The sequence below is a fragment of the Crinia signifera genome, chromosome 1 (genome assembly GCF_055691185.1).
Source record: "Crinia signifera chromosome 1, ASM5569118v1, whole genome shotgun sequence".
NCBI lineage: Eukaryota > Metazoa > Chordata > Amphibia > Anura > Myobatrachidae > Crinia > Crinia signifera.
In genome coordinates this window covers 433,993,916-434,018,978 of record NC_139217.1, presented here as the reverse complement: position 1 = coordinate 434,018,978, position 25,063 = coordinate 433,993,916, and the positions used below count along the sequence as shown (strand labels likewise).

General features: G+C 43.6%; 1 protein-coding gene across 3 annotated transcripts in view; it reads left to right on the top strand.

Annotated features, from left to right (window-relative positions):
- Nucleotides 1-19,787, top strand: part of SHISAL2B (shisa like 2B) — a 57,701-nt gene extending 37,914 nt beyond the window's left edge. The window contains exon 4 of one of the 3 annotated variants that reach the window (XM_083153079.1): nt 18,105-19,787. In XM_083153079.1, the coding sequence (XP_083009205.1) occupies nt 18,105-18,238 (134 nt within the window). In that variant the 3' untranslated portion in view covers nt 18,239-19,787. The remainder of the gene's footprint in view (nt 1-18,104) is intronic. The other 2 variants (XM_083153059.1, XM_083153069.1) reach the window with 2 other exon arrangements.
- Nucleotides 19,788-25,063: the final 5,276 nt, after the last annotated feature.

Here is a 25,063-nt window from a genome sequence, read left to right as displayed (position 1 = left end):
TACTAATTTATACTCTCTGCTAAGGAGGACAGAGCCACTCTGATGGATGTAACTTGGCCACTGGGAGAACATTCTGTACTTTCCAACGATTATGGTATAAATTATAGATTGGGGGAAATTTAGTAAGAATACGAATACGATATTTCGTATTTGTATTCTTATTCGAATGAATACGAATGCATATGGCTGAAACAGCCATATGCAAATTCGTGTTCCGGAGGGAAATTTACAAAGCAGTCAAATACGACTGCTTTGTAATCCATGATGTCGTATTCATTCTTATTAGCGGCTGTATATACGGCCGCTAATACGAATTCGTATAGGCAGTCTGCACGGATCAGTCAGATCCGTGCAGGCTGCAGTGTGTGAAAAAAATAGAAAAATCAATAAATAAAATAAAAAAGCGGCGTGGGGTGCCGCCGCCACGGCCGTAACCAGCACGAGGCTGAAAGAGCCGGGGCTGGTATTAAAAAAATCAGGAAACAATTGAAGTCGGGCTTCGCTATTTTTTTTAAAACCAGCCCCAGGCTCCAGGGCCGTGTCTGGTTCCCAAAATGTGGGGGACAAAATGACTAGGGGTCCCCCGTATTTTAAGAACCAGCCCCAGGCCCAATCACCCAGCAGGGTAATGCCACAGCTGGGGGGAGACTTTTTGTACAAGTCCCCCCGGCCAAAGCATTAACCCTACCGATCAGTCAGCCTGGCCTGGGGAAGTGGGGACCCCCCCAATAAAGGGGTCCCTCCCTTCAGGACTTACCTGGCCAGGCTGAAGCCTGGTGCTGTCCCCGGTGACTCTGGAGCGGTGGCCACGGGGCTGATAAAATGGTGTAAAAAAAAATGAATTAACTATTGTCTAATACTGTGGAAATATGAGTCCCAGCAAACCTCCCCCGCTTGGAGAACCACAAGTCCCAGCATGCAGGGCATTAAAGGGTCCACTGGCACTTGTAGTTCCACAGTATTAAAATAAACACACTGACACACATTGAAAATAAAACTTTATTTCATCCAAAGCCCATACATACTGATACTTACCTATCTTGGTCTGGTAGGTAGGTCCCTGGGTCCGGTGTCCATAGTTCTGCGCTCCTGGTCTGGGGGTCCGGTGTCCATAGGGGTACCTGTGAAAGGAAATTCTACTTATACTTGACGAAGATCACGTCCTCTTCTTTCCATGTAGGTTCCCCGGGGTCTTGGCAAAAAAACAAACCGACTACCTGAACGTAGACGGACTGAGCAGGAGCCGCACAGTGTCTTTGTTTACACTGTGCGGCTCCGCCCCCGAATAGCGATATTAGCCGGCTTGCTGCGCCTAGCGGCCAATCAGGAGCCTCTAGGCCGCAAGCCTACCTGTCATCCTTAGGGTCATGTACAATTGTGCTTCTGATTGTCCACCTGTCAGATTGGATGACACTAGCACTGGTTTTGCCTATCACTTTGACCATAAATAATTTGGGGGTAGATGTATGAAGCAGTGATAAGGGAGGAGAAGTGATAAAACGCCTGGTACTTGATCACTGGCCAATCAGCTCCTGACAGTTAAGTTACAGGTTGGGTTTAAAAAGGGACAATTAGGAGCTGATTGGCTGGTGATAAAGCACCAGCCACTTTATCACTTCTCTTATCACTGCTTCATACATCTACCCCTTGATTTGGTCCTGGACAACCAACCTGAGGACCTCCTGCAAGATCCTAGTGGCACCCCAGGGTGCCTAGGCACACAGTTTGGGCACCATTGTTTTATGTGATATTTTTGTCTCCACTTTAGGAAGCCTTCCAAATCTGGAATATTACTCCGCAGTCCACTAAGCTAACGAAGAAAAACTCATAAAGCATTATATATTTTAACTTTATATAGGAAAAAAACTGGGTTAAAAAAACTATATAAAAATCAAAGTTTGACAAATATTGTATCATGGGCCTGCTTGTCAGAAAGTGCACAAGGAAGCAGCTGTGGAGTTACATATATAATAAGGGTTGGGATCATTGGGTCGACCACAGGAAGGTCGAAATGCATTAGATCGACCACTGAATGTTGACATGGCTTTATGTCGACAGGGTCGTTAGGTCAACACAAGCATTAGGTCAACATGGGGAAGGTCGACAGTCAACATGGGTTTATCATGTTCTTTTGTGCCGAATGTCGACAGAGTCAACATGGACACCGTATCAGGCCACCGTGTCCCTTCGCAGAGCTCGCAGCACTCGCCATGCTCCGAGCACACTATTCTATTCTCCCTCCACGCCCTAGCGGATGGTAGGGCATGAAATACCGCCTGTCGGCACATGACGGCTGTCAACCTTCAGTGGTCGACCTAATGCAGGGTTGGCTAACGATGACACTCCAGCTGTTGTTGTACTACACATCCCAGCATGCTCTTATACGGTTTTGCTATTTGGCTATGCAAAAAAATGGAGCTGGAGTGTCGAGGTTAGCCGTCACTGACCGACTGAATGTCGACTTTCCTGTGGTCAACTAGTGACAGTCTACCATGAGTAAAATGCAAATGCAGCAGGAGGAGCTGTAGGAGGTGGATGAATTCTGCATGCAATTGCAAGATCCGATTGCTGCATCGGAGGACACAGCCTCAGTTCACCATCACAACCATTGCGACCATTGGTTGTGATTCACAATTTTTTTTGGGGGGGGGGGGCACCAGCAGCCTGTATAACCTGAATCTTACTTGGCCATCAGATCCCGACACCCAGCTCCAGTATAGGCAGTCTGCACGGATCAGTCAGATCCGTGCAGGCTGCAGTGTGTGAAAAAAATAGAAAAATCAATAAATAAAATAAAAAAGCGGCGTGGGGTGCCGCCGCCACGGCCGTAACCAGCACGAGGCTGAAAGAGCCGGGGCTGGTATTAAAAAAATCAGGAAACAATTGAAGTCGGGCTTCGCTATTTTTTTTAAAACCAGCCCCAGGCTCCAGGGCCGTGTCTGGTTCCCAAAATGTGGGGGACAAAATGACTAGGGGTCCCCCGTATTTTAAGAACCAGCCCCAGGCCCAATCACCCAGCAGGGTAATGCCACAGCTGGGGGGAGACTTTTTGTACAAGTCCCCCCGGCCAAAGCATTAACCCTACCGATCAGTCAGCCTGGCCTGGGGAAGTGGGGACCCCCCCAATAAAGGGGTCCCTCCCTTCAGGACTTACCTGGCCAGGCTGAAGCCTGGTGCTGTCCCCGGTGACTCTGGAGCGGTGGCCACGGGGCTGATAAAATGGTGTAAAAAAAAATGAATTAACTATTGTCTAATACTGTGGAAATATGAGTCCCAGCAAACCTCCCCCGCTTGGAGAACCACAAGTCCCAGCATGCAGGGCATTAAAGGGTCCACTGGCACTTGTAGTTCCACAGTATTAAAATAAACACACTGACACACATTGAAAATAAAACTTTATTTCATCCAAAGCCCATGCATACTGATACTTACCTATCTTGGTCTGGTAGGTAGGTCCCTGGGTCCGGTGTCCATAGTTCTGCGCTCCTGGTCTGGGGGTCCGGTGTCCATAGGGGTACCTGTGAAAGGAAATTCTACTTATACTTGACGAAGATCACGTCCTCTTCTTTCCATGTAGGTTCCCCGGGGTCTTGGCAAAAAAACAAACCGACTACCTGAACGTAGACGGACTGAGCAGGAGCCGCACAGTGTCTTTGTTTACACTGTGCGGCTCCGCCCCCGAATAGCGATATTAGCCGGCTTGCTGCGCCTAGCGGCCAATCAGGAGCCTCTAGGCCGCAAGCCTACCTGTCATCCTTAGGGTCATGTACAATTGTGCTTCTGATTGTCCACCTGTCAGATTGGATGACACTAGCACTGGTTTTGCCTATCACTTTGACCATAAATAATTTGGGGGTAGATGTATGAAGCAGTGATAAGGGAGGAGAAGTGATAAAACGCCTGGTACTTGATCACTGGCCAATCAGCTCCTGACAGTTAAGTTACAGGTTGGGTTTAAAAAGGGACAATTAGGAGCTGATTGGCTGGTGATAAAGCACCAGCCACTTTATCACTTCTCTTATCACTGCTTCATACATCTACCCCTTGATTTGGTCCTGGACAACCAACCTGAGGACCTCCTGCAAGATCCTAGTGGCACCCCAGGGTGCCTAGGCACACAGTTTGGGCACCATTGTTTTATGTGATATTTTTGTCTCCACTTTAGGAAGCCTTCCAAATCTGGAATATTACTCCGCAGTCCACTAAGCAAACGAAGAAAAACTCATAAAGCATTATATATTTTAACTTTATATAGGAAAAAAACTGGGTTAAAAAAACTATATAAAAATCTAAGTTTGACAAATATTGTATCATGGGCCTGCTTGTCAGAAAGTGCACAAGGAAGCAGCTGTGGAGTTACATATAATTAAGGGTTGGGATCATTGGGTCGACCACAGGAAGGTCGAAATGCATTAGATCGACCACTGAATGTTGACATGGCTTTATGTCGACAGGGTCGTTAGGTCAACACAAGCATTAGGTCAACATGGGGAAGGTCGACAGTCAACATGGGTTTATCATGTTCTTTTGTGCCGAATGTCGACAGAGTCAACATGGACACCGTATCAGGCCACCGTGTCCCTTCGCAGAGCTCGCAGCACTCGCCATGCTCCGAGCACACTATTCTATTCTCCCTCCACGCCCTAGCGGATGGTAGGGCATGAAATACCGCCTGTCGGCACATGACGGCTGTCAACCTTCAGTGGTCGACCTAATGCAGGGTTGGCTAACGATGACACTCCAGCTGTTGTTGTACTACACATCCCAGCATGCTCTTATACGGTTTTGCTATTTGGCTATGCAAAAAAATGGAGCTGGAGTGTCGAGGTTAGCCGTCACTGACCGACTGAATGTCGACTTTCCTGTGGTCAACTAGTGACAGTCTACCATGAGTAAAATGCAAATGCAGCAGGAGGAGCTGTAGGAGGTGGATGAATTCTGCATGCAATTGCAAGATCCGATTGCTGCATCGGAGGACACAGCCTCAGTTCACCATCACAACCATTGCGACCATTGGTTGTGATTCACAATTTTTTTTTGGGGGGGGGGGGCACCAGCAGCCTGTATAACCTGAATCTTACTTGGCCATCAGATCCCGACACCCAGCTCCAGTAAGTCTGTGTCCGATGACACAGACCTTAGATCCATCACACCTATAAACTGCCGTAGCATGCCAATAATGTTGCAGTTGTCATGGGGCTGTGAGTGATATTACAAGACCCGTTCTGCACATGCGCCTGCACAAACCCCTCACTAGGGTGACCAACTCAGCCCTTTAATTCGGGATATTAAGTACACAGGTTCTGTGGCTGGCTTTCACCTGGTTTTAAACTGCCACACTTTCAGACTCCATTTCACCTGGTTTTAAACTGCCATGGAACCTGTGTAATTAATATGTGTCCCGAAATAAAGGGATGAGTTGGTAACCCTACCCCTCACACACTATATGTGTATGTAGTACACCATCAGGTTTATGTACAAAGACTGCAAGTACAATGCATCCAAAACCCAGAATACGGTTGGTCCAACCACTGTGATGTGACGGGTTGGGATCATTCGTCAGAATGATTCTAGGTCTACAGTCATTAGGTCGACCCCACTAGGTCGACTGGCAGGAAGGTCGACCTGACTTAAGGTCGACATGGGCCAAGGTCGACATGACTTAAGGTCGAATTTGCATAAAGGTCGACATGAGGAAGGTCGACTGGTCATAAGGTCGACATGGGTTTTTCACTGTTTTTTGATCCGAATGTCGACACAGTCGACATGGACACAGTTGGCAATGAGAATCGGACCCTCGCATCGCTCGCTTCGCTCGCTATGCTTCGGGCACGGTGCCTCGCTGCGCTCGGCACACTATTTTATTCTCCCACCACGCCCTAGTGGATGGTAGGGCATGAAATACCGCCTGTCGGCACATGTCGGCTCAAAAAACAGTGAAAAACCCATGTCGACCTTATGACCAGTCGACCTTCCTCATGTCGACCTTTATGCAAATTCGACCTTAAGTCATGTCGACCTTGACCCATGTCGACCTTAAGTCAGGTCGACCTTCCTGCCAGTCGACCTAGTGGGGTCGACCTAATGACTGTAGACCTAAATGCATTCTGACGAATGACCGCATTCCGATGTGACACAGGTAACTGGACAAAGGCTACAGACCTTCGTAGGGGAGTGTGTCCCTACAAGATGAGCAGGAACCTCCAGTGTGTGGCGCCTGAACCTAGCTTCCTCAGGGATAACATTAAGGGGTAAAAATATAATACACAATTAGATTATATACACAGGCTCCATGTGCATTAATGCATTTACATGGCTCTTATTAATTCAATTGTACTTTTTCGTTTACTGTATGTTCTATTTGTATAATGCAGACATCTTTTCCTGTAACATTGAACATTGCAAAATGAATAAATCTACCCAGACAACTTATTTTTTTAAAGTTTGGTATAACAGAGCCAGAATAACAGAGACAGAATATCTTGTGCTCATCTGTTCTTTGACATCTACTGTATTATGAATTTTTGATGCACCACTGAACAGCGCTGGGAGACATAGCACTGTTCAATGTGTAAGTACATTGCACCCTTTTGATATTTTTCTAATTACTGTATGAATGGAATGTCTGTGTACTAGTGCACTTTTCCAAGCAGGGATTTAATATTTCACTCAGCCTGTGGATTTCCATTTTACCTTTCAGAGCTACATGTTGGCCTTTCTGTAGTAGAAAGTCAGGGATTCATCTTTCCATTCTGTAGTGCATAAACGTTACATATTAACAATAACCTATTGTTCACAATACACTTACTCCTACAGCACTTACAGATAATGCAAGGCACGACATACAATCCAGAAACTCTACATTTGCTTTTAGAGTTGCCACGCAACATGACATATTGTACCCTAAAGTAGATTTTCATGGAAACCACTTTCTCTGGACTGCACCATCCTAGCTTGTAGCCCTTGGCGTAACTATAAACTTTGCTCCCCCCTGCCAAAAAGCTTGTGGTGCCCCTCCCACCCGGACTCCTCTCCAGCGTGTTTCCCCCGCATGTGACGTGATGACGTCACATGCATAACGGAGAAGGTGAAGCTGGATAGAGGACGAGAGACCAGCAGACACTGCTGCTTTCCTTGGCTCCGATGCATCCCAGGCCGCCCTAGCACGCCCATCAGCCCGCCCATCCTGTACACAGTAGCCAATAGCCGGCTCTGTGTACAGTCAATTGAATCAGTGGGGGGGATTTGTCGTCTCTGCCATGGCCGCACTGCGGCTGACTCGCCTCCGGTGCTCTGCCAGTGGGCAGCGGCAGGCAGCAGCATGTCAGTGATTTGAGCGAGTGCCGGCAACCCCACACAGACCCCACCGCCGCTTGCTCCCCCAAGCGGAAGCTGGGGCTGCCTTACAGTCGTTACACCACTGCTTGTAGCATCTGGTAGTAAGTACCAAAGACTTGCTGAGCCTAAATGACATAAATCCAGTTCTGTGTGGCACAAGCCTCATGTAGGAGTTCCTCTGAATCCGGCATTGAGGGATTTTTTAAAATATGTTTTCTGCTTGAAAAAATGGGCCAACACTAATTCATTTTTCATTTATGAACAGTATCTTATATAGTTCAGCAAATTCCATTGCACTTTAAAATTAGGGTACTTATGTATTATCTGGGCTCCCATGTTAAATGCACCCCATTTTTTCATACCCCTACTATCCAACTACGCATGGAGTTGATTTTATATAGTGTGGCGAGCGCGGCGAGCCACCGTGCCCGAAGCGTGGCCAGCCCCGCGAGGGGACGCGGTCTCATAAGAAAAACTGGAGCCCAGATATTACATAAGTACCGAAATTAGAAACAACAGTGCAAAAAAAAACAAAGCTGTGTATAACAGACACTCATAAAGGTAGGAGGGCCCTGATCGCAGGCTTACAATCTATAGGGAAATAGGCAGTAATACACAAGGTTAGGAGTGATCTATTGCATAATGGTCCACCAGGTTGCAAAGGTACCTGGTGGGATTCATGATGCTGACAAAGGGTTAGGAGTATTCAGCATGAAAGTGAAGAGAGAGAAAATATTTGAGGATATCCTTGTACACTACCAGGGGCCGGACTGGGACCAGAAATTGGCCCTGGCATTTTGGGCACACATGCCCACCTGCAGTAGACGGAAGATGCGAGATGAATTTCACATTATGGAACACACCATTATGCCCATTACACATTATAGAACACACCATTATGCCCATTACACATTGCTGCACACTGTATTGCCCATTACATATTATGACACACACCGTAATGCTCATTACACAGTATGGCACGCACAGTGATGCCCATTTCAGACTATGACACAATCCGTTATGCCCATTACACATTATGACACACACACAACGTAATGCACATTACAGAATATGACACAATCCGTTATGCCCATTACACATTATGACACACACACACGGTAATGCACATTACAGAATATGACACAATCCGTTATGCATTATAGACAATATATATATATTATATTACAACCATATACCCAAATAAATTCAGACCTCCGGTTTACAAGATCAAAGAGTTAATTACTGTATACAGTATGTTCCAGTATGTTCTTGATATCTGTCTCTTTGTAGTGGGAATAATAGTCAGGTGATAGTTAAGGTTAGAGAGACTAATCCTACAAATGCCTATGTCTTGCAAAGTTTATTATTTATACAGAAATTCGGGTATTTGGAGCAGATTTCACCTAATAGGTCAAAACAAGTGTCATTTTCCAAAGTAATGCACATTTCAGCGATCACTATCCGCTTCTTCAGATACAGAAACTGAAATGCGCTGATGATAAAAGTAGTAATGAAAAATGATGCAACGAGTAATGTTATTTCCTGCTGCAGGGTGGTGGCAGTTCTGCTGTGCTTGTGGTCCCAAATGGAACGCGGAAATGACAATGTAGCAAAGTTGCCTCCCCTCCTGCATTCTGCAGGAGACTCCCTGACATAGCAGCAATCTCCCTCTCTCCCTCATTAGTCTAGCAATCTCCCTCATTTCACCTAACCCACATTACACTGTTACATTTTTTGTGGAAAAATAATGAGAGTCAGATACATTTACACTGAATCATCAGCACCATTTCCCAGCACTTTACCAAGTATAGTATCTCTTACTAACAGCTTTGGGATCATCTACAGTTGGATATAAGTCATTGTAAAAGATTCCTCTCAGATGTAGCAGTACACACCCACGCGTCTAGGTGCCACGTTTACAATATCTTTTCACAATCTCCCCATATATGGAACTAGATACACCCTTTGGGTGGAGCATGACACGCCCCCTCAATGGGGCACTGTGCAAAATTATACTACCAACTATAATCTCCCTGAAACTAGTTTTCAAAAGTAGGCAAGTATACAGTGTAGTAACCCAAAGTTCTAAGTTCATACAAGATTTAGGGGTCTGGTTTTTCTAACCGGCCAGTCAACTGTGAAGTTACAGGCTTGGTTTGGAAAATGACAGGTAGGAGCTGATTGGCCAGTGATAAAAACCATACACTTTATCACCGAGCTTAATAAATCTACCCCATAGTCACTTCCACAGTCATGTAAAAATTACTGGCCACACTAAGGGCAAGATTTAGAGGTGGATGCTATTTGCTTCACTGCTGTGTCCAAACATGCATCAGTGATGTGGAAATATGCTAATGAGGCAGGAGGGGTCTGATTAATAAAGACGCCACCCGACAATCGGACTGTTGCAAGCAAAGGCACAGCATCGGATCACCATTAGTTATGATGGTCACAGTCATTGTCCATCTAAATTTAAGCTTACTTAGAATAACTGCCGGAACGCCTCTGCTGGTGCCAGGACATCTGTGACACAGGATGCAGACCCTGGCATCAGCATAACTAGGGGGGTCCGGCCTTGCCTCCCCAAAATGCTGCAGCATGTCAATCACAGAGGTTTGCATATGCACAGCTCAGTCTACATCGGAGCTGAACAGCTTTGTGTAAAGCTCTGAATCAGGCCCAATATGGGACCCAATATCTTATTGACATACTTTTGTTTTGGTCACCTAATTGTTATGGTTCCATCTGCACAGAGGATATCTGAGCCAAATTCAGTTCACAAGCTGATGGCAGTTTAACTCTACAAGTCTGGTGTCCCAATGTCTAAGGGGTTTATTTACTAAGGTGGCGGTTCTAATGAAGATGGGATGTTGCTATGGAAAAACCAATCAGAATATACTTCTTATTTATTTAGCACATCCTAGAAGATAATAGATAAAATCTTATTGGTTTCCCATAGCAACATCTCATCTTCAAAAGAACACCCATCTTAGTAAATAAACCCTTAAGTCTGTTGCAGCAGCTTTTAGGCTTTCAGTGTATTTGCAGTAAAGGTCTTTCCACTGCTGCATTTTCTTGGTAGATCAGTTTTATCAGTACAGGCACAGTAGGAGCGCAGTAATCTCTTCCTGAAGCTGGTAGGACTGATTTTCTCCCCTTTATATTCAGTTGTCAGAGACTCACAGACACTGCCCCCTTGTGGGCATCTTTACTCTCCACAGTGCATTTCATGCTTCTGGCAGTAACTGATGGGTCATCAAGATTTAATATACCATACCTCCTTACATTTATACTGTCAAAATTGCTCAGCCTAAAAAGGGGCATGGCCTTGTCAGATGGGGTGTGGCTTATCAGTGCTGCATCCAAAGATGCAACATCGGATCTCCCATCACAATAGTAGCAGCACTCTGTCCTCTGAGGGAGCTTCAGATTACTCAGAATGAGATCAGAACTGCTCAGTCAGGCAGCTTATAACTATAGAATGATCCCCAGCACCATCCCCCAAATGGTGCAGCATGTCAATCATATGTACAGATCCTGCACATACATGGGGTGACATTTAATAGGATGAGAGATTCAGAAAGTGACAGATTTGGTAAGAAATCTCCAGGTTTTTTACAGCGGCAATCATTTACACTTCAAAATCAAACAGTTTGCAGTGTAAATGATTGCCGCTTTAAAAAAAAACTGGGAGATTTCTTACCATATCTCTCACTTTCTGAATCTCTCATCCTATTAAATGTCACCCATAACCTCTAATAATCGCAGAAGTACTCAAACCTTAGCTGATCCCACTCTAATATACACTACACATGTTTAAGGTAATTAATGGCTAGTTTCTCATGTGTGTGTTTTTCTGCTATCCCTTTATATATTTATCTTCGTTATGTTTACATTCTTTCTGATCGTTCATAAGTTTTTATTTTAAAATGTCTTGTTCTTTTTCTTGTTGTTGCTGAATCATTTCAAACAGCTTTAATTTACCATCTTTCATTTCCCATTGTAACATTTTTTTTATAACATTCCACTGTATTCCATTAAAGCATAAACACATCCAAAGAACACATTAGAGCATGTAGAGGTATTTTGCTGTGAAGCAAGAAAATACTGGGACCTTGTGGGGAGGAGAAGGGAAGGGAAACAGGGGTAGGTGAAGGAGTTGAGAGACTGTGGTTAATAGAGATGGAGGAGAGAGGTAAGAATAAGCAAAAGGACAATAAGAATTAAAGATAATAATGAGAATCAAAATAAAAATGGGACTAAAAATAAAAATTTTCCTTGAAAAAGCATCCTACTGGATGCGAAACGCGTTGGATTGAGAGAAGGAGCAGGACAGCTACTAAAGGGGTGCCGCACCGCTCACCCCAAGCTAAACGCCGCAAGTCTGAACGAAGGTGACGTCACCGGAAGCCGCCTGCCGCACACGGAAGCCACAGATCGGAGATACGCCGCTGCCTTCCCCTGTATATCAGGTCAGATGCAAGGGTTAGACTAGCTTAGTTAGTGTGACGCTCTGGACTGCTGCCTCTCACTAAAACATTCACTCAAGAGAGTGTAAACATCAGCGCATATTTGTTATTTTAATTTATTTTTATTTTTATTATTATTTTTATTTATTTTTCTTATTATTATTTTTTATTTTTAGTCCCATTTTTATTTTGATTCTCATTATTATCTTTAATTCTTATTGTCCTTTTGCTTATTCTTACCTCTCTCCTCCATCTCTATTAACCACAGTCTCTCAACTCCTTCACCTACCCCTGTTTCCCTTCCCTTCTCCTCCCCACAAGCGCCCAGTATTTTCTTGCTTCACAGCAAAATACCTCTGCAACTATTCACCACTACAGGGCTGCTAAAACACACCGAGCGCAACATCGTTTGTTAGAATCTTTTTCCAATACCTTCCCTACATTAGAGCATGTAAAAGTTTTTTACCCTTCCTGATTATTTTCTCTCTATTTTTGAATATTTGTCCCACCTCTCTGATCTCGAAACAATACTGAATATAAAACATTAGAGGGGTTTCAAGCATGAACTTCCTGGTACAGTACAGATGTAGCCGGGCTCATCTTTGCAGGGGATGGCGATTCTACCGCCATGCCCCAACCAGTGGGCGGCTACTGCAAGGGGCGTGCGCGCATGAGACAATCGCGCGCCCCTTGGCAACGGAGCTTGGCGAGGGTCCCCGCTGCTTCCCCCCGCCATCGCCGCCGGTCCCCCTCACTACCACGACACCCCCGCCGAACTGGGTAGCGTCTCCCTGAAGCGGAGACGGGCAGGGAGACGCTGCCCAGCCACGGCGATACTGGGACAGGCGTGAGGGTGAGACGCACGCGCGCCCCAGTCTCTATCGCCGGCGCTCGCCAGTGAAAGGGATCTGTCGAGTGCCGGTCAAGGATGGCAGCGGCTCCATCTGTGTCTCACTCAGTTAGATACAGGCCAGGACTTTAACTAGGCCACTCCATAACTTTATGTTTTGGTTTCTTTTCACTCAGAGATGGATATTCTCTTGTGCTTTGGATTGTTTTCTAGCTGCATAACCCAATGTGCTTCAGATCTAGATCACAAACCAATGGGCTGAATCTCTCTCAGCATGGCACATTTTGTTGTCTTACCCCTGCATCATGCAGTGTGTACGCAAATAAATGTGTACGCACCATGTGCTATGTTGGCCTGTCAGCCGGGAACACATCATCCTGAGGTGTAAGCAGCCCAATTATGCCATTTAGGATTCTGAGTCAGACGCAAAGTGACTGTTTTTGCATGATGCCCCAGAAGCCAGAGTTACTACTTATGCTAATGCGAATTCAGTATTTCTAGGATCCGGGCGGCTTTGAGTGGGAAGCATTTCCTTAAGTCTCATTGCTTTTCTGTACATAGCTGCAAACCCCGATTATTAGTCTAGACCCTTGCAGTATGCTCAGGGCCAGATAGAGGTTTGCTGGGCCCAGGTACTGGAGCGTGTGCCACAAGGATGACATAGCCTCCCCCCCCACGCCCTTACCTAAAATATAAATCATATATACATTTGCTGTGTGACCCTGTGAAGCCATTTGTCCCTCAGCCAGGAGAAGATTTCCCAGTGGAGGGAGGGAGGAGGGTGTAACCAGTATATTACCTGGCTCTGGCAAGCAGTACCTTCCTAAGTAGCGCCATCGGCTTAGTGATATTCGGAAAGATGGCGCATGTGTAAAAGAGAGTCAGAATCTCTGCTTTCACTGTACAGTCCATCTTTCCATAGATTTCACTGCGAAAATGACTCTGCAAAGCAAAAACATGCTTGCTGGGCTAAGAAAATACATTGTGGGTGGTTCTATGTGTATATGTGTGTGTGTGTGGGGGGGGGGGGGATTAGTTCCTGCCCCTTCTCTTGATGCCAGTGTCCAGTGCCCATGCTAACTGCAAGATATCAACCTCAACCTGAAAGAGGCTTCAACTCTAAAATAGCATAGATCGCTAACTACACACCATCATCACTCCCATGTCACTTCAAAAAGACCAAACAGACACCAAGGGCCTGATTCTACTTGGCACGGTAAACAGAGAAAATCGCTGCTTACTGAGCGCTGAAACGCTGCTTGCCCGAATGACTCATTCGGAATGAGCCCACGCTGTTGAATCCCTTTGGTACCATGAGAGGGTATGTGGCCATTAGCAGGAGAAATCATGTCCCCGATCATCAAATGATTTCTCCTGCCTTCGGAAATAAAAGTCAGTCGAAACAGACTTCTTTTTCATCCAAAAATTGGAAGATGGGGCGGGCACCTGGCAGGCATCGGCTTGCCTGCGTTCCAATGGGAAAACCCAGCGTTTTCCTGGGGATTCCCATAAAACACTAGGCATTCCCATGATCCAGCGCCGTCTCCGCCCCCGGCCCTCCCTCCCCGCAACAAACGACCCATTGAGCGTGTAACTCGCCAAAGCCATTGGAGATACGCAAAAATATACAGATTGGAACATGTATATGCACTGTATGCTAATGTGCGCTTATTGTGCCATGAAATGGGATGCGCATGCTTGTCAAGTGGTTCTTTATATAGATTAAAGAAATAAACATTAAGTAGAAACCATAGGCAAATTCCTAACCACCAATTGAAGTTACTTCTTTTGTTTTTCAGAATAAAGAAACAGAGCAGAGGTTGTTAACATAATTAACTTTAATCAATTTGGAACCAGTTGCTTGTAGAAAACACAGTTGTACTGATCATAATTAGCACTCAAGAAAATAATATGTCTTGTTGAGAAAATGGGTTTCTGTCTATCAATCATCATTATTAAAAATGAAATGTGCATTGTATACACTGTTTTTTTGTTGTTATTATTATACACTACATATAATAAAGCTATTCATTAAGTGTGTTATAATTATAATCCAATGTCTTTGTTTTTCCTACGCAAACATTTTCCATTTTCAGTTGGCACATTTACCCATTCATTAGCACATGTCCAACACAGTAGTTATAAGTGGTTTGTCTAAATTGGGGACATGGTTATAAACTGCTCAAGTTACACAAATTAGATTTTAATAGCCGTCACAAGGGGTGAATTAATAATCTTGGGACACTTTAATGCTGCTGGCTGTGAGCCTCGCTGATACAAAGATTTTTGTCAGACTGGGCTAATTACAGAATGCAGCAGAAAAAAAAAAAAAAAAAATCATTTTAATAACATGGGGTAATAAATGTCCCAGAACACTGATCAATACAAACAAATTGCCAGAGACATATAAGTAGAATTTATTAATAGAGATGAGTCAATATCAAATTGCTACTCTCAAGAGAGACCATGCTTTCTATTTTTAGCAAAGTCCTTATTTTCCATAAACCACCACATTTCATCAAATCGATCTTTTCCTTATGACATGGCCCCTCAACATCTGTCAGTCATTTCTTCAATGTATTATTATTTTATTAGCAGTTATTTGCATAACGCACATGTTCTTAAGCACCTTACAAATACTGCAGTTATCAGTTGCCTCAGTGGAGCTTGCAGAATACCCCAGAGGTTCCCAAACGCGGTCCTCAAGACACCCCAATGGTCCAGGTATTAAGAACTGTATATCAATGTTTGGCTAGACTTGGCTTAATTAATTAATAAAGTACCTCAGTCGATTTGATTTAAACGTCTGTGTTGAGCCCATGGTTATACTTAAACTTGGAGCATTGAGGTGACTTGAAGACCGCTTTTGGAAGCCACTGATATACCCTATCAAATGGACACATATACACACTAGGATATATTTTTTATCTGAAGACTGGCCGGTATGTTTTAAGATTGTGGCAGTTAATTGAAGCACCTGGAGGAAACACATGAAAACAAATAGAGAAGTTGGAATCTCCACACAGTGTCACCTTGGTCAGGATTTGACCACTTTGTCTGCTGCCCTGCCTTATGTCCTGCTGTTGGCATATATCTCTTGCCTTCTAGTGTCTAGTACACACTGGTGACTGCTCATGTTTAAACCTGGAACCTGCCCAACGGGTATAATATTAATGACCTCCATGAAAGGTTATTTGGGATGAAACTGCCAATCGTAACCGTAACCCTTGACGCTGCTGGAGACTATCCAACAGAATATGATGTCAAACCTTGTTAGGAGAAGAACCCATTGTGATAACTAAGGCCCTTATTCTAATTCGGACGGTACGGCCCGCGTGCGGCCGTACCGCCGATGTTTTTACTCTGCACATGCGCAGAGGTCAATCTGCGCATGTGCAGCCCCCTTCGCCGCAGACGTATTTCGTCCGCCGCAAAGGGGGCGTATAGGGGCGTGAGGGGCTTCATACCCTCATTTCCCTATGTGTACGCCCCGCGTTTCATGGGCGTTCCCATGCAAACGCGGGGCGTATGCATGGTAATGAGGGCATGACGCAACTCATGGGGGCGGAAAGCTGACGTCGCCGGATGTCAGCTCTCAGCCCCCATACAAGCTACCACACGGACGATTGTCCGTGTGGTCTCAGCTTGCGGGAGCTGCTGGGGCGTGCGGACCTGCCTTCGATGGTCGACGACCATCGAATGCAGGGGGCAGCTCCCACCATGGTGGAGGCGTAGCCTCCACCATTTTTATGCGGATCGCCAGCCGTCCGTGTACGGACGGCCGTGGCGATCCGTCTCGGGGGCGGGGATTGGTTTGTGCGGCCGGAGCACCGTGTGCGGCTCCGGCCGCACCAACCAGAATAAGGGCCTAAGAGAGTAACCTATTTTCTCCTGAATATACTGCAGGTTTTTGTTGTCAATGAGGATTTAAAAAGGGGGTAATTGTGCCCTTGCAGATGGTGTCCTTATCCAGGGTCGGGTGCCGGACGGCTCCCCGACAGTCGGGATTCCGACAGTCATTACTACAACGTCGGAATCCTGACTGCTCCCTCGTGGGGGTCCATGACCCCCATAGAGGGAGAATAAAATAGGCGCCACCGTGCCCGCAGCATGGCGAGCGCAGCAAGCCCGCAAGGGGCTTCATTGCGCTCCCCCCGCTGTGCAGTCGGGATTCCGACGTCTGAGTAATGACCACTGGGGATTTATACCACACCCCCAGGGTCATGATGGCCAGCAGCTACTGGTTACTCAAATTATAGATGATCTACGTTGAGATGAACATTTTCTAAAAAACAGGCTCTGAGGTGAAGCGAAATGTCAAAAGTCTCTTGTGTCTTTTGGAGCCATCAGCTTGGTCAATGCAGCTTCTGAAATAAGAATGTTTTTGAGTAATTCTGCATATAAACTTCCATAGTTACTGCATAAAGGAGCTTCTAAAATAGGTTTTATCAATTATTGGTCATCATTTTACTGAGCAATACCCAATAATCAATTCAGCTTTAGCTAAGAACCCTAAGGAACTGTGCTTCTTTAGTACAGAATAATTAGCAGCATTGACCATACCAACTTTCCAGAACCTCAGGTGAAAGTGTGGAGCTGGTGTCTTACAAGTTCAACACCTGCCGCTTGCGTTAAGTTCATCAAGGATTCCTATTTCAAAGTCATCCTTAATTTTGTGATAGTCTGGGTGTCCCCAGATTCTGGAGCAAAAATAAAACACAAAGTCACCTTTTGTAGAGCCATGAGTGAATTATTTTTATTTGTGTCAGACATCAACAATTTAAGACCTAAGGTTAGACAAGTCAACAATATGCATGAAGATATATATTTTCTTGGAGCACTTGCACAATACAAAAATGTAAATCTTGTGCTAAAAAAAACCCAAAAGATGAATGGAAAACTCAAAATAAGCCACAAGAAATGGTGGATGCAGGGGTTATAGTGCTCTGTGGCAAACTAGTGGTATTAGGTGGAATTGCAGCAATATTGGGTCAGTCAACAACATTGCTGTAGATCACTGTTGCCTACCTGACCCTCTCCATGAGGGAGAAAATGCTCTGTTCCTGGACTTCCCTGGTAATGTAGGATTGCCATCACCTGTGGGGAGCTAGGTAATTGATAGGAAAGGTGTTTCACCACAGGTGATGGCAATCATACATTAAGGAAGGAGAGGGTCAGGTAGGCAACCATGCTGTAGATATCAAGGTGATTTTTTTTTAGGCGGTGCTGAGCAATTAACATGACTTTTGTAATATATGTCATACAAAAAGAATAAGGGCCAGATGTATCAAGCTTCAAAAACTGATAAAGTGGAGAGTGATAAACAGGCTGGCTATCACTCTCCGCTTGATCACTTTTTGAAGTTTGATACATCCGGCACTCTGTGTTTTGTTTTCATTGTGTAGTCGTTACTTCAATTCTATGAAATGTTATTAAATATTTTGCAGGTAAGCTGAAGAAAAAGGCCAAATCTGATTACTGCGCTACTACTGTGAATTCTACCAATGACATACTCTGCGAACTGGATGGCACTGTCCAAGAAAAGCTGACGGAAGTTACACATATTGTTACTAAACTTTAACCGGCTGGAAATAAATGTATTTTTTTTTTTTTTTAGTTTTATATGCTGTACAAACGGAATCTGCTGCGCTATATAAGAAACTGTAAATAAATAAATAATAAATATTAAATAACTGTTTATTGTAAGTAATGAGCGCGAGTCCTTTTGGGCTTTTTATTCAAGATATTATTATTCTACAGAAATGAAAAAGTTTAGCTAATTGGCTTACGGCCTTTGAATTTTTGAAAATCATATCACAATAAATGCAATTGTACAGTGAATAAAGCATATCGCCGAGGCATATATTTGTACAATAGGAACAATTTGATCAAATACATTGTATGATACACATAATAAAAACATCTTCTAATATTGTCCTGCTTAAGCCCATCACTCAGCACGGAGGCAGCAGATGCCCCTATGCGTACAGGGCTTTACCCCGACTATGCCACTATTGGAAAAGGAAACATCTGATGAAAAGCTTCAATGACTGATATAAAGCTAGGTGCTGTAGTGCTTCTGAGTACAGGTATTTACAGCATATGCAACATAAGTATTTGGTACATCTATTTTAGGAAAATTAAAATGACAGAATGTCAGAGGCAATAACAACATTTCTACCTTTAATTCAGTTAGAAAAACAACCTGTTACAGTACATACCGCCTCATTAGCAACAATAAGTGAGGTGGGAGGCTAGGATCACAAACGTGTTTTCATCAAGTCAGACAGGACGAAACGCGTTGGTTGATCCTAGCCTCCCACCTCACTTATAAGATAAGCACTTACTAATTTTATATACACCTCTTATTGACAATCTTGTCTTAATTATTTTTATATTTTTACTTGTCTTATTTTCTGAATACATTTTTTTTTATACATTTGAGCCCTTAATATATATTTTATATTGATAGAACATCTTTTACTGCTTCCTGGTCGGTATTGCTCCTTATTACTATTGTAACAAAACAATTAATCCATGCAACTTTATTTAGTTTTAGTGTCTACATTTTTAAACGAGAAATTTACCGCTGCTCTTTTACTTAAAAATTCTCTCTCTCTCTGTATTTTCATCCTTTAACTTAATCCCTCTTGAAATGTTAAGCACTGGACTCCCTGCTCTGGACATTAAGCATTGTTCTGGTATACAATACAAAAACTTCTGAAATCTAAAAGTCCTTACAGCAATAAAAATCAATTCATGCAACTACTATACCCATAATACAGTCATTCCACAGTAGATGAAAACATCAAAAGATAAAAAAAAAGCAACAAATTGCCACAAGGATGTACCACCCAGCATTGAGGCTCATGGTCACTATCACAGGAGATTCAAGAACACGGTCACCTAATAGTTAAGTGTCACTAACAATCTACAAAAGCAGAAACACTGAGGACAGTGGCAGGTGAGGAGTTTGACTAAGGTGCTACACCTGTCACACCATAATGCAGGTGACATAAGGCGAGCTCAGAGAGGACAGAAGGGATGATGATAGACCGCAGCCAAATGCTTTGAAAAGATAATAAAAGTGTTCCCTCCGGAAACAGGATTTTTGAAGCTGGAGCTCAAGAATATGCAATCAAGCTGGCTATGTCGGAGAACAACAACAAAAGCTTTGTACCCCATGCCTTTAATACCCCTTTCACATCGCACTTTTAAAACGGTAAATTGACGTTTTTTTCTCTTTTTAAAACGTTTAAGCCTGCACTGTGAATGCACCACAGCCGATTTACCGTTTAAAGTTAACTGGCATTTCGAACCGTGTAAAAAGCAGAGTCCTACACGGTTCCTTGCCGTTTTTTGTGCAATGTGAATGTGTACAATGCTATGCATTCACAGTGCAGGCTTAAACGTTTTAAAAAGGGAAAAAAAAAACGGCAATGTACCGTTTTAAAAGTGCGATGTGAAAGGGGTATAAACCGGTATTTAAAACGGTAATCTGCGGCAATGTAAGGCTCTGACCCGTTTTAATTAACGTTTTAAAATACCGGTTTTTTAAAACGTGTCGGCGATGTGAAAGTGGTATAATCTAGAACAAATGTATTTTCATTTTGTGCTGGTTTGAGTTTGGAGGTATATTTCTGTTTCCCGTTATGGGGCATACTGGTAACAACAATGTAATACTAGCTACATATTAGTAGCACCACATGTGTGTTAGGTTTATGTAACAATATGTTCCTTCACTACCGCTATCACAATAATCTGCTATGTAACCACTTCAAGGATTACAATTTTGAGTAGAATGCGGCACAAACTTGGTGTTTTGAGCGTCTTTCAGCTCAAAGCCGCTCAGTGTGTATGGGCCTTATGTTTGTAAACAGAACGTGGTTCACGGAGCACTACATCCATTCTCTACCTAATAAAGGGGCAGATATATTAAGCCTAATGAAGGGATACGATGGTGATACATTGGAAGGCGATAAAGCTCCAGTCAACAGCTCCCAAATGTCATTTTTTAACCCAGTCTGTAACATAGCAGTTAGGGAATGGATGGCTGGTTACCTTTCATTTTATCACCACTTTAATCATTTATTTCTTACCAGTTTCTTATATAGCGCACACATATTCCACAACGCTTTACAGAGAATATTTCCCAGCGGAGCTTACAATCTATATTCCCTACCACATGCACACACAGAAATTCAGCCTACCAGTATATTTTTGGATTGTGGGAGGAAACTGGAGTACCCGGAGGAAACCCACGCAAGGAGGAGAATATACAAACTCCGCACAGTTAGGGCCATGGTGGGAATCGAACTCATGACCTCGCGCTGTGAGGCAGTAATGCTAACCATTACACCATCCGTGCTGCCCCAGTTTATTTAATATATTTAAATATAATATTATATGCACAAATTAATTTTAACATAACCATTACAACATGACAACCATGAAAACGGTATTACTTACTGAGCGTAAGGCAGGTATCACTGCGTCACCAGGATAGAATCAGAGAAAGGGATTTGAACGGTAAGTTCTTACAAATCTGTCCCAAAATACTTAACTTAGGGGTTATTCAGACCTGATTATTGATCTGCAAATTTGCAGAGTCCTGTGATCACACAGCTGTTGCCCCAACAGAGTTAAAGCCTACCCTGTGCAAGTCTGCAGATGGCTTGCAAAAATCACGTCAATCGGCGGCTACCAGCAAATCCATACGCAGCTCACTCACCATCTAATGACTTTCCCAGTCTGTGCAGAACCCAGAACCTACTCTACCTGTGCAATAGACACAGGCTGATCAAGGCCGCAACTGACTACATACACCAGCCCTGTAAATGCATGGGCACGCCTGCGTATTCCCTGACCAAATTCACACAACAGCGATCAGGTCTGGACAAACCCCTTCATTCACACCAGAAACACTATCGCCTGTCTATTAATGAAACCATGATAATTGCTGCCTTCAGCAAAAACGGGGGGTTATCCTTGCCTATTCCTAAGATTTCATCTTCAGTCCTTTTCATTCTGATTATTGACACTGTCTTTATAGTCAGTTATGGGGTCCGCAAAGTGGCTTGATTTTACATCTCCAGGTAATGGGAGGTATTGCACAAGGGGCCTAATTCAGACCTGATCGCAGGGCATATATGTGCGAGAGTTAGATTTGGCTGATGTGTTATTTAACTGAAACTAAATTGCAGTGTAAAAATAAAGCAGCCAGTATTTACCCTGCACATAAAATATCTCACTAATAAATAACTCTCTGCACGTTACATTTGCCCCACCTGCACCGCACATGGCTTTGCCCCTTTTTGTGAACCACTTTGCTCTGCGATCAGGTCTGAATTAGGCCCAATGTCTTAATAGCCTCATATCTATGGGGTACTTGCAATGCTGGAAATAATCCCCTCAAAATCAAAGCTCAGGAATTCCTGCTGGCTGCCTACAGCGGACAGTGAGTAGAGACACCTTGGAACGGGTCAGGAAGCGTCTCTATTGCAACGCCAAATCGCAATAGCACAAAATGAGGCTCTAGATTCAATTACAGATTACCAGAGTAAACACTGATTAACGCTGGTCCCATCTGTAGCAATTTGCAATTGTTACTCTCCTTAAATAGCCAGTTCTATCTAGACTCTGCAAGCGGTATTTTCATTGTCATGTTCTAGCTGTAGACTATGGGGGAAATTTACTAAAGGAAATTTGTAAAAAAAATAGGTGTATTTGTATCCAGAAATACACTTATTTTTGACATTTACTATCCCAAAAATACGGCAATTCGTATTGATGTGCTATCAATACGAATACGAATTGCCGTATTTTCGGGATAGTAAATGTCAAAAATAAGTGTATTTCTGGATACAAATACACCTATTTTTTACAAATTTCCTTTAGTAAATTTCCCCCTATGTCTCTGTATTCCTGGCTGTGTCACTCCTTGCGGGCTCGCATACTCCCTCTATGGGGGTCGTGGACCCCCACGACGAAAAATAGCCGACGGCCGTCGGGAACACGGCTTTCGGTATTTTGACAGTCGGGATCCCGACGTCGGGTAAATGCCTGTCAGGACCTCGTCCGGCACCCCCAACCAGCTCCCATCAGTTATCAAACACAGCCATGTCAGTTGGGAATGGATTGGCTGGTACTTTATTTAGCTTAGTAAATAGACCACTAAGTACATGGTTACCAAATGCGGTCTTCAAGGGGCAACTGAAGATATTCAAGTGAAGGTTACTTAATTAGTACCTCACTCAGTTTGGTCATACTATCTGTGCATAAGGATGGGTATCTGATACCTGGGCTGTTAGGGTGTCTTGAGAACTGCATTAGGGAACCCCTGAATTAAGTATAAGAAAACTATGGGATACAAACTATTAAACTTCCATGAAAGAGGACATTTGACATTGTGCCTCAAACCAGTTTTTATTTGTCCGGGAATGTTTACAACTCAAATTTTTTTTAAAAGAAAACTGTCATTAATGGTATATATAGCCCTTTAGCTACTATGTCAACAGACAGACCAGTGCACCTTTAGCGGTCTACTATTTAATGCATTGTCTACCCACCAACGCATTGATGGAGCCCATTCTGGCGTGAAAGGGATATCATTGACCAATTTGTTTAATCAATAGTTACAAAACGAAGCCAAAAGCCTCGGATTATGGAACATGCCCAAAGGCAGTGGTACACTGTAGATCTTCAGACCAAGTTCCACACCTACAGCAATTAGAGTTTGGCCAATCTCCTATCAGAATTCTTATGGGCAGGGATAGGAAAGCCTTACTGGGCTTATTGACAATCGTGACCACAATGCCCGCCATATGTTAAATGGATATGAAGCCTGTCCAGTCTAAAAATACAGGTTAGAAACAAAGGGAAGGCAAAGGGAAAAGTACTGTATGTACTATGACTTTACAAAAGTGATATGGGCTATCACATACAAACTAATGTTTTACAATACTTCCATATTAGTTAATTATCCCATTCCCCACAGTACAGCACCAATACCTTAACTCTTTGAGTGCCAATGTTGCTGGGAGCGATCCTCAAAATATCCGCAAAAAATGCCAGCATCGCTCAGAGTGTTTGTTCGTTATACATAAATACAGCCAAGTCAATGAATTGAAATTTAGTTAAATATTGCACCCCCCCCCCCCCCCCAAAAAAAAGAACAGTTGCTGTGTGAGCGGCGCTGGCATTTTTAACCGATATTTCAAGGATCTGTCACAGCAACGTTGGTAATCAAAGGGTTAATAAAAAGATTTGCTTTGCAATTCTCATACCTATTTCGACAAATTCCTTTAACCCATTCAAAGGGTTAAATGACAGATATGTTCTCACACGTATGTCCATTGCAACACAATGGACACACAAGTAGCTCATTGTGTATATTGTGTGTAAGTGAGCATAACGAGTATTGGAAAGGAGCGGCTACATTTGTGTCCACATTCAAAAACTTACTGGGGTAAATTTACTAAGATGGGAGTTCTACTGAAGATGGGATGTTGTCAATAGCAACTAATCAGATTTGACTTATTTATTTAGCACCTTCTGGAAGAGAACAGATAGAATCTGATTGGTTGCTATGGGAAACATCCCAGCTTCAATAGAACTCTCATCTTAGTAAATTGACCCTGTTGTGTTGCGACTAATGTGCATTTACTGCAAATAAAAACTTCATATGCAAGCTAGTCTCATGGGGCCTGGTGCGACTGTACCAATGATGTATTAGGACACATCAGCAGTTCTCTCTTACAACTGAATAGGCAATACTTGTTTTTAACCAGGTTTTACCCCACCAACCCCCCCCCCCCCCCCCCCCCAAAAAAAAAAACGGAAAAAAAACTAAAACAGACCTTTGACGATTTTTATTACTTTCATTAACTGGCAAACCCAAATGAGGGCTGATAACCAATTTTAATGGAATAATGAAGTAATGATAATAAAAAAGCCACTATCTAGGACAGGGATTCCCAATCTTTTTCTAATCACGGCACCCTAGAGTATTAGATTTTTTCCACGGCACCCCTAGTAGATTGTGTTTATATGTGCTTCTTAGGTTCAGTTATGTGGTAAAGGGCAGGATTTGATTCATATTGCACACATTTTATGATTGGCAGCCACCAGCACTGGTTTTGTCCAGAAAAAATTGATCATAAATATTTTGAATTGGTCCTGGACGACCAACCCGAGGCACCCCTGCAAGTGTCCCGAGGCTCCCCAGGGAGCCTAGGCGCACAGTTTGGGAACCACTGATCTAAGACTTATTTTTAATCATGTATACACATTTACTAAGTAGTACATTTTACAGGGACGGTATGTGCATGTCGTACCCATTCACACTCCAGGCAAGATGGCATATGATACAGTACAGTAGTGGTACAATTTAGGCAAGCATCCAGAG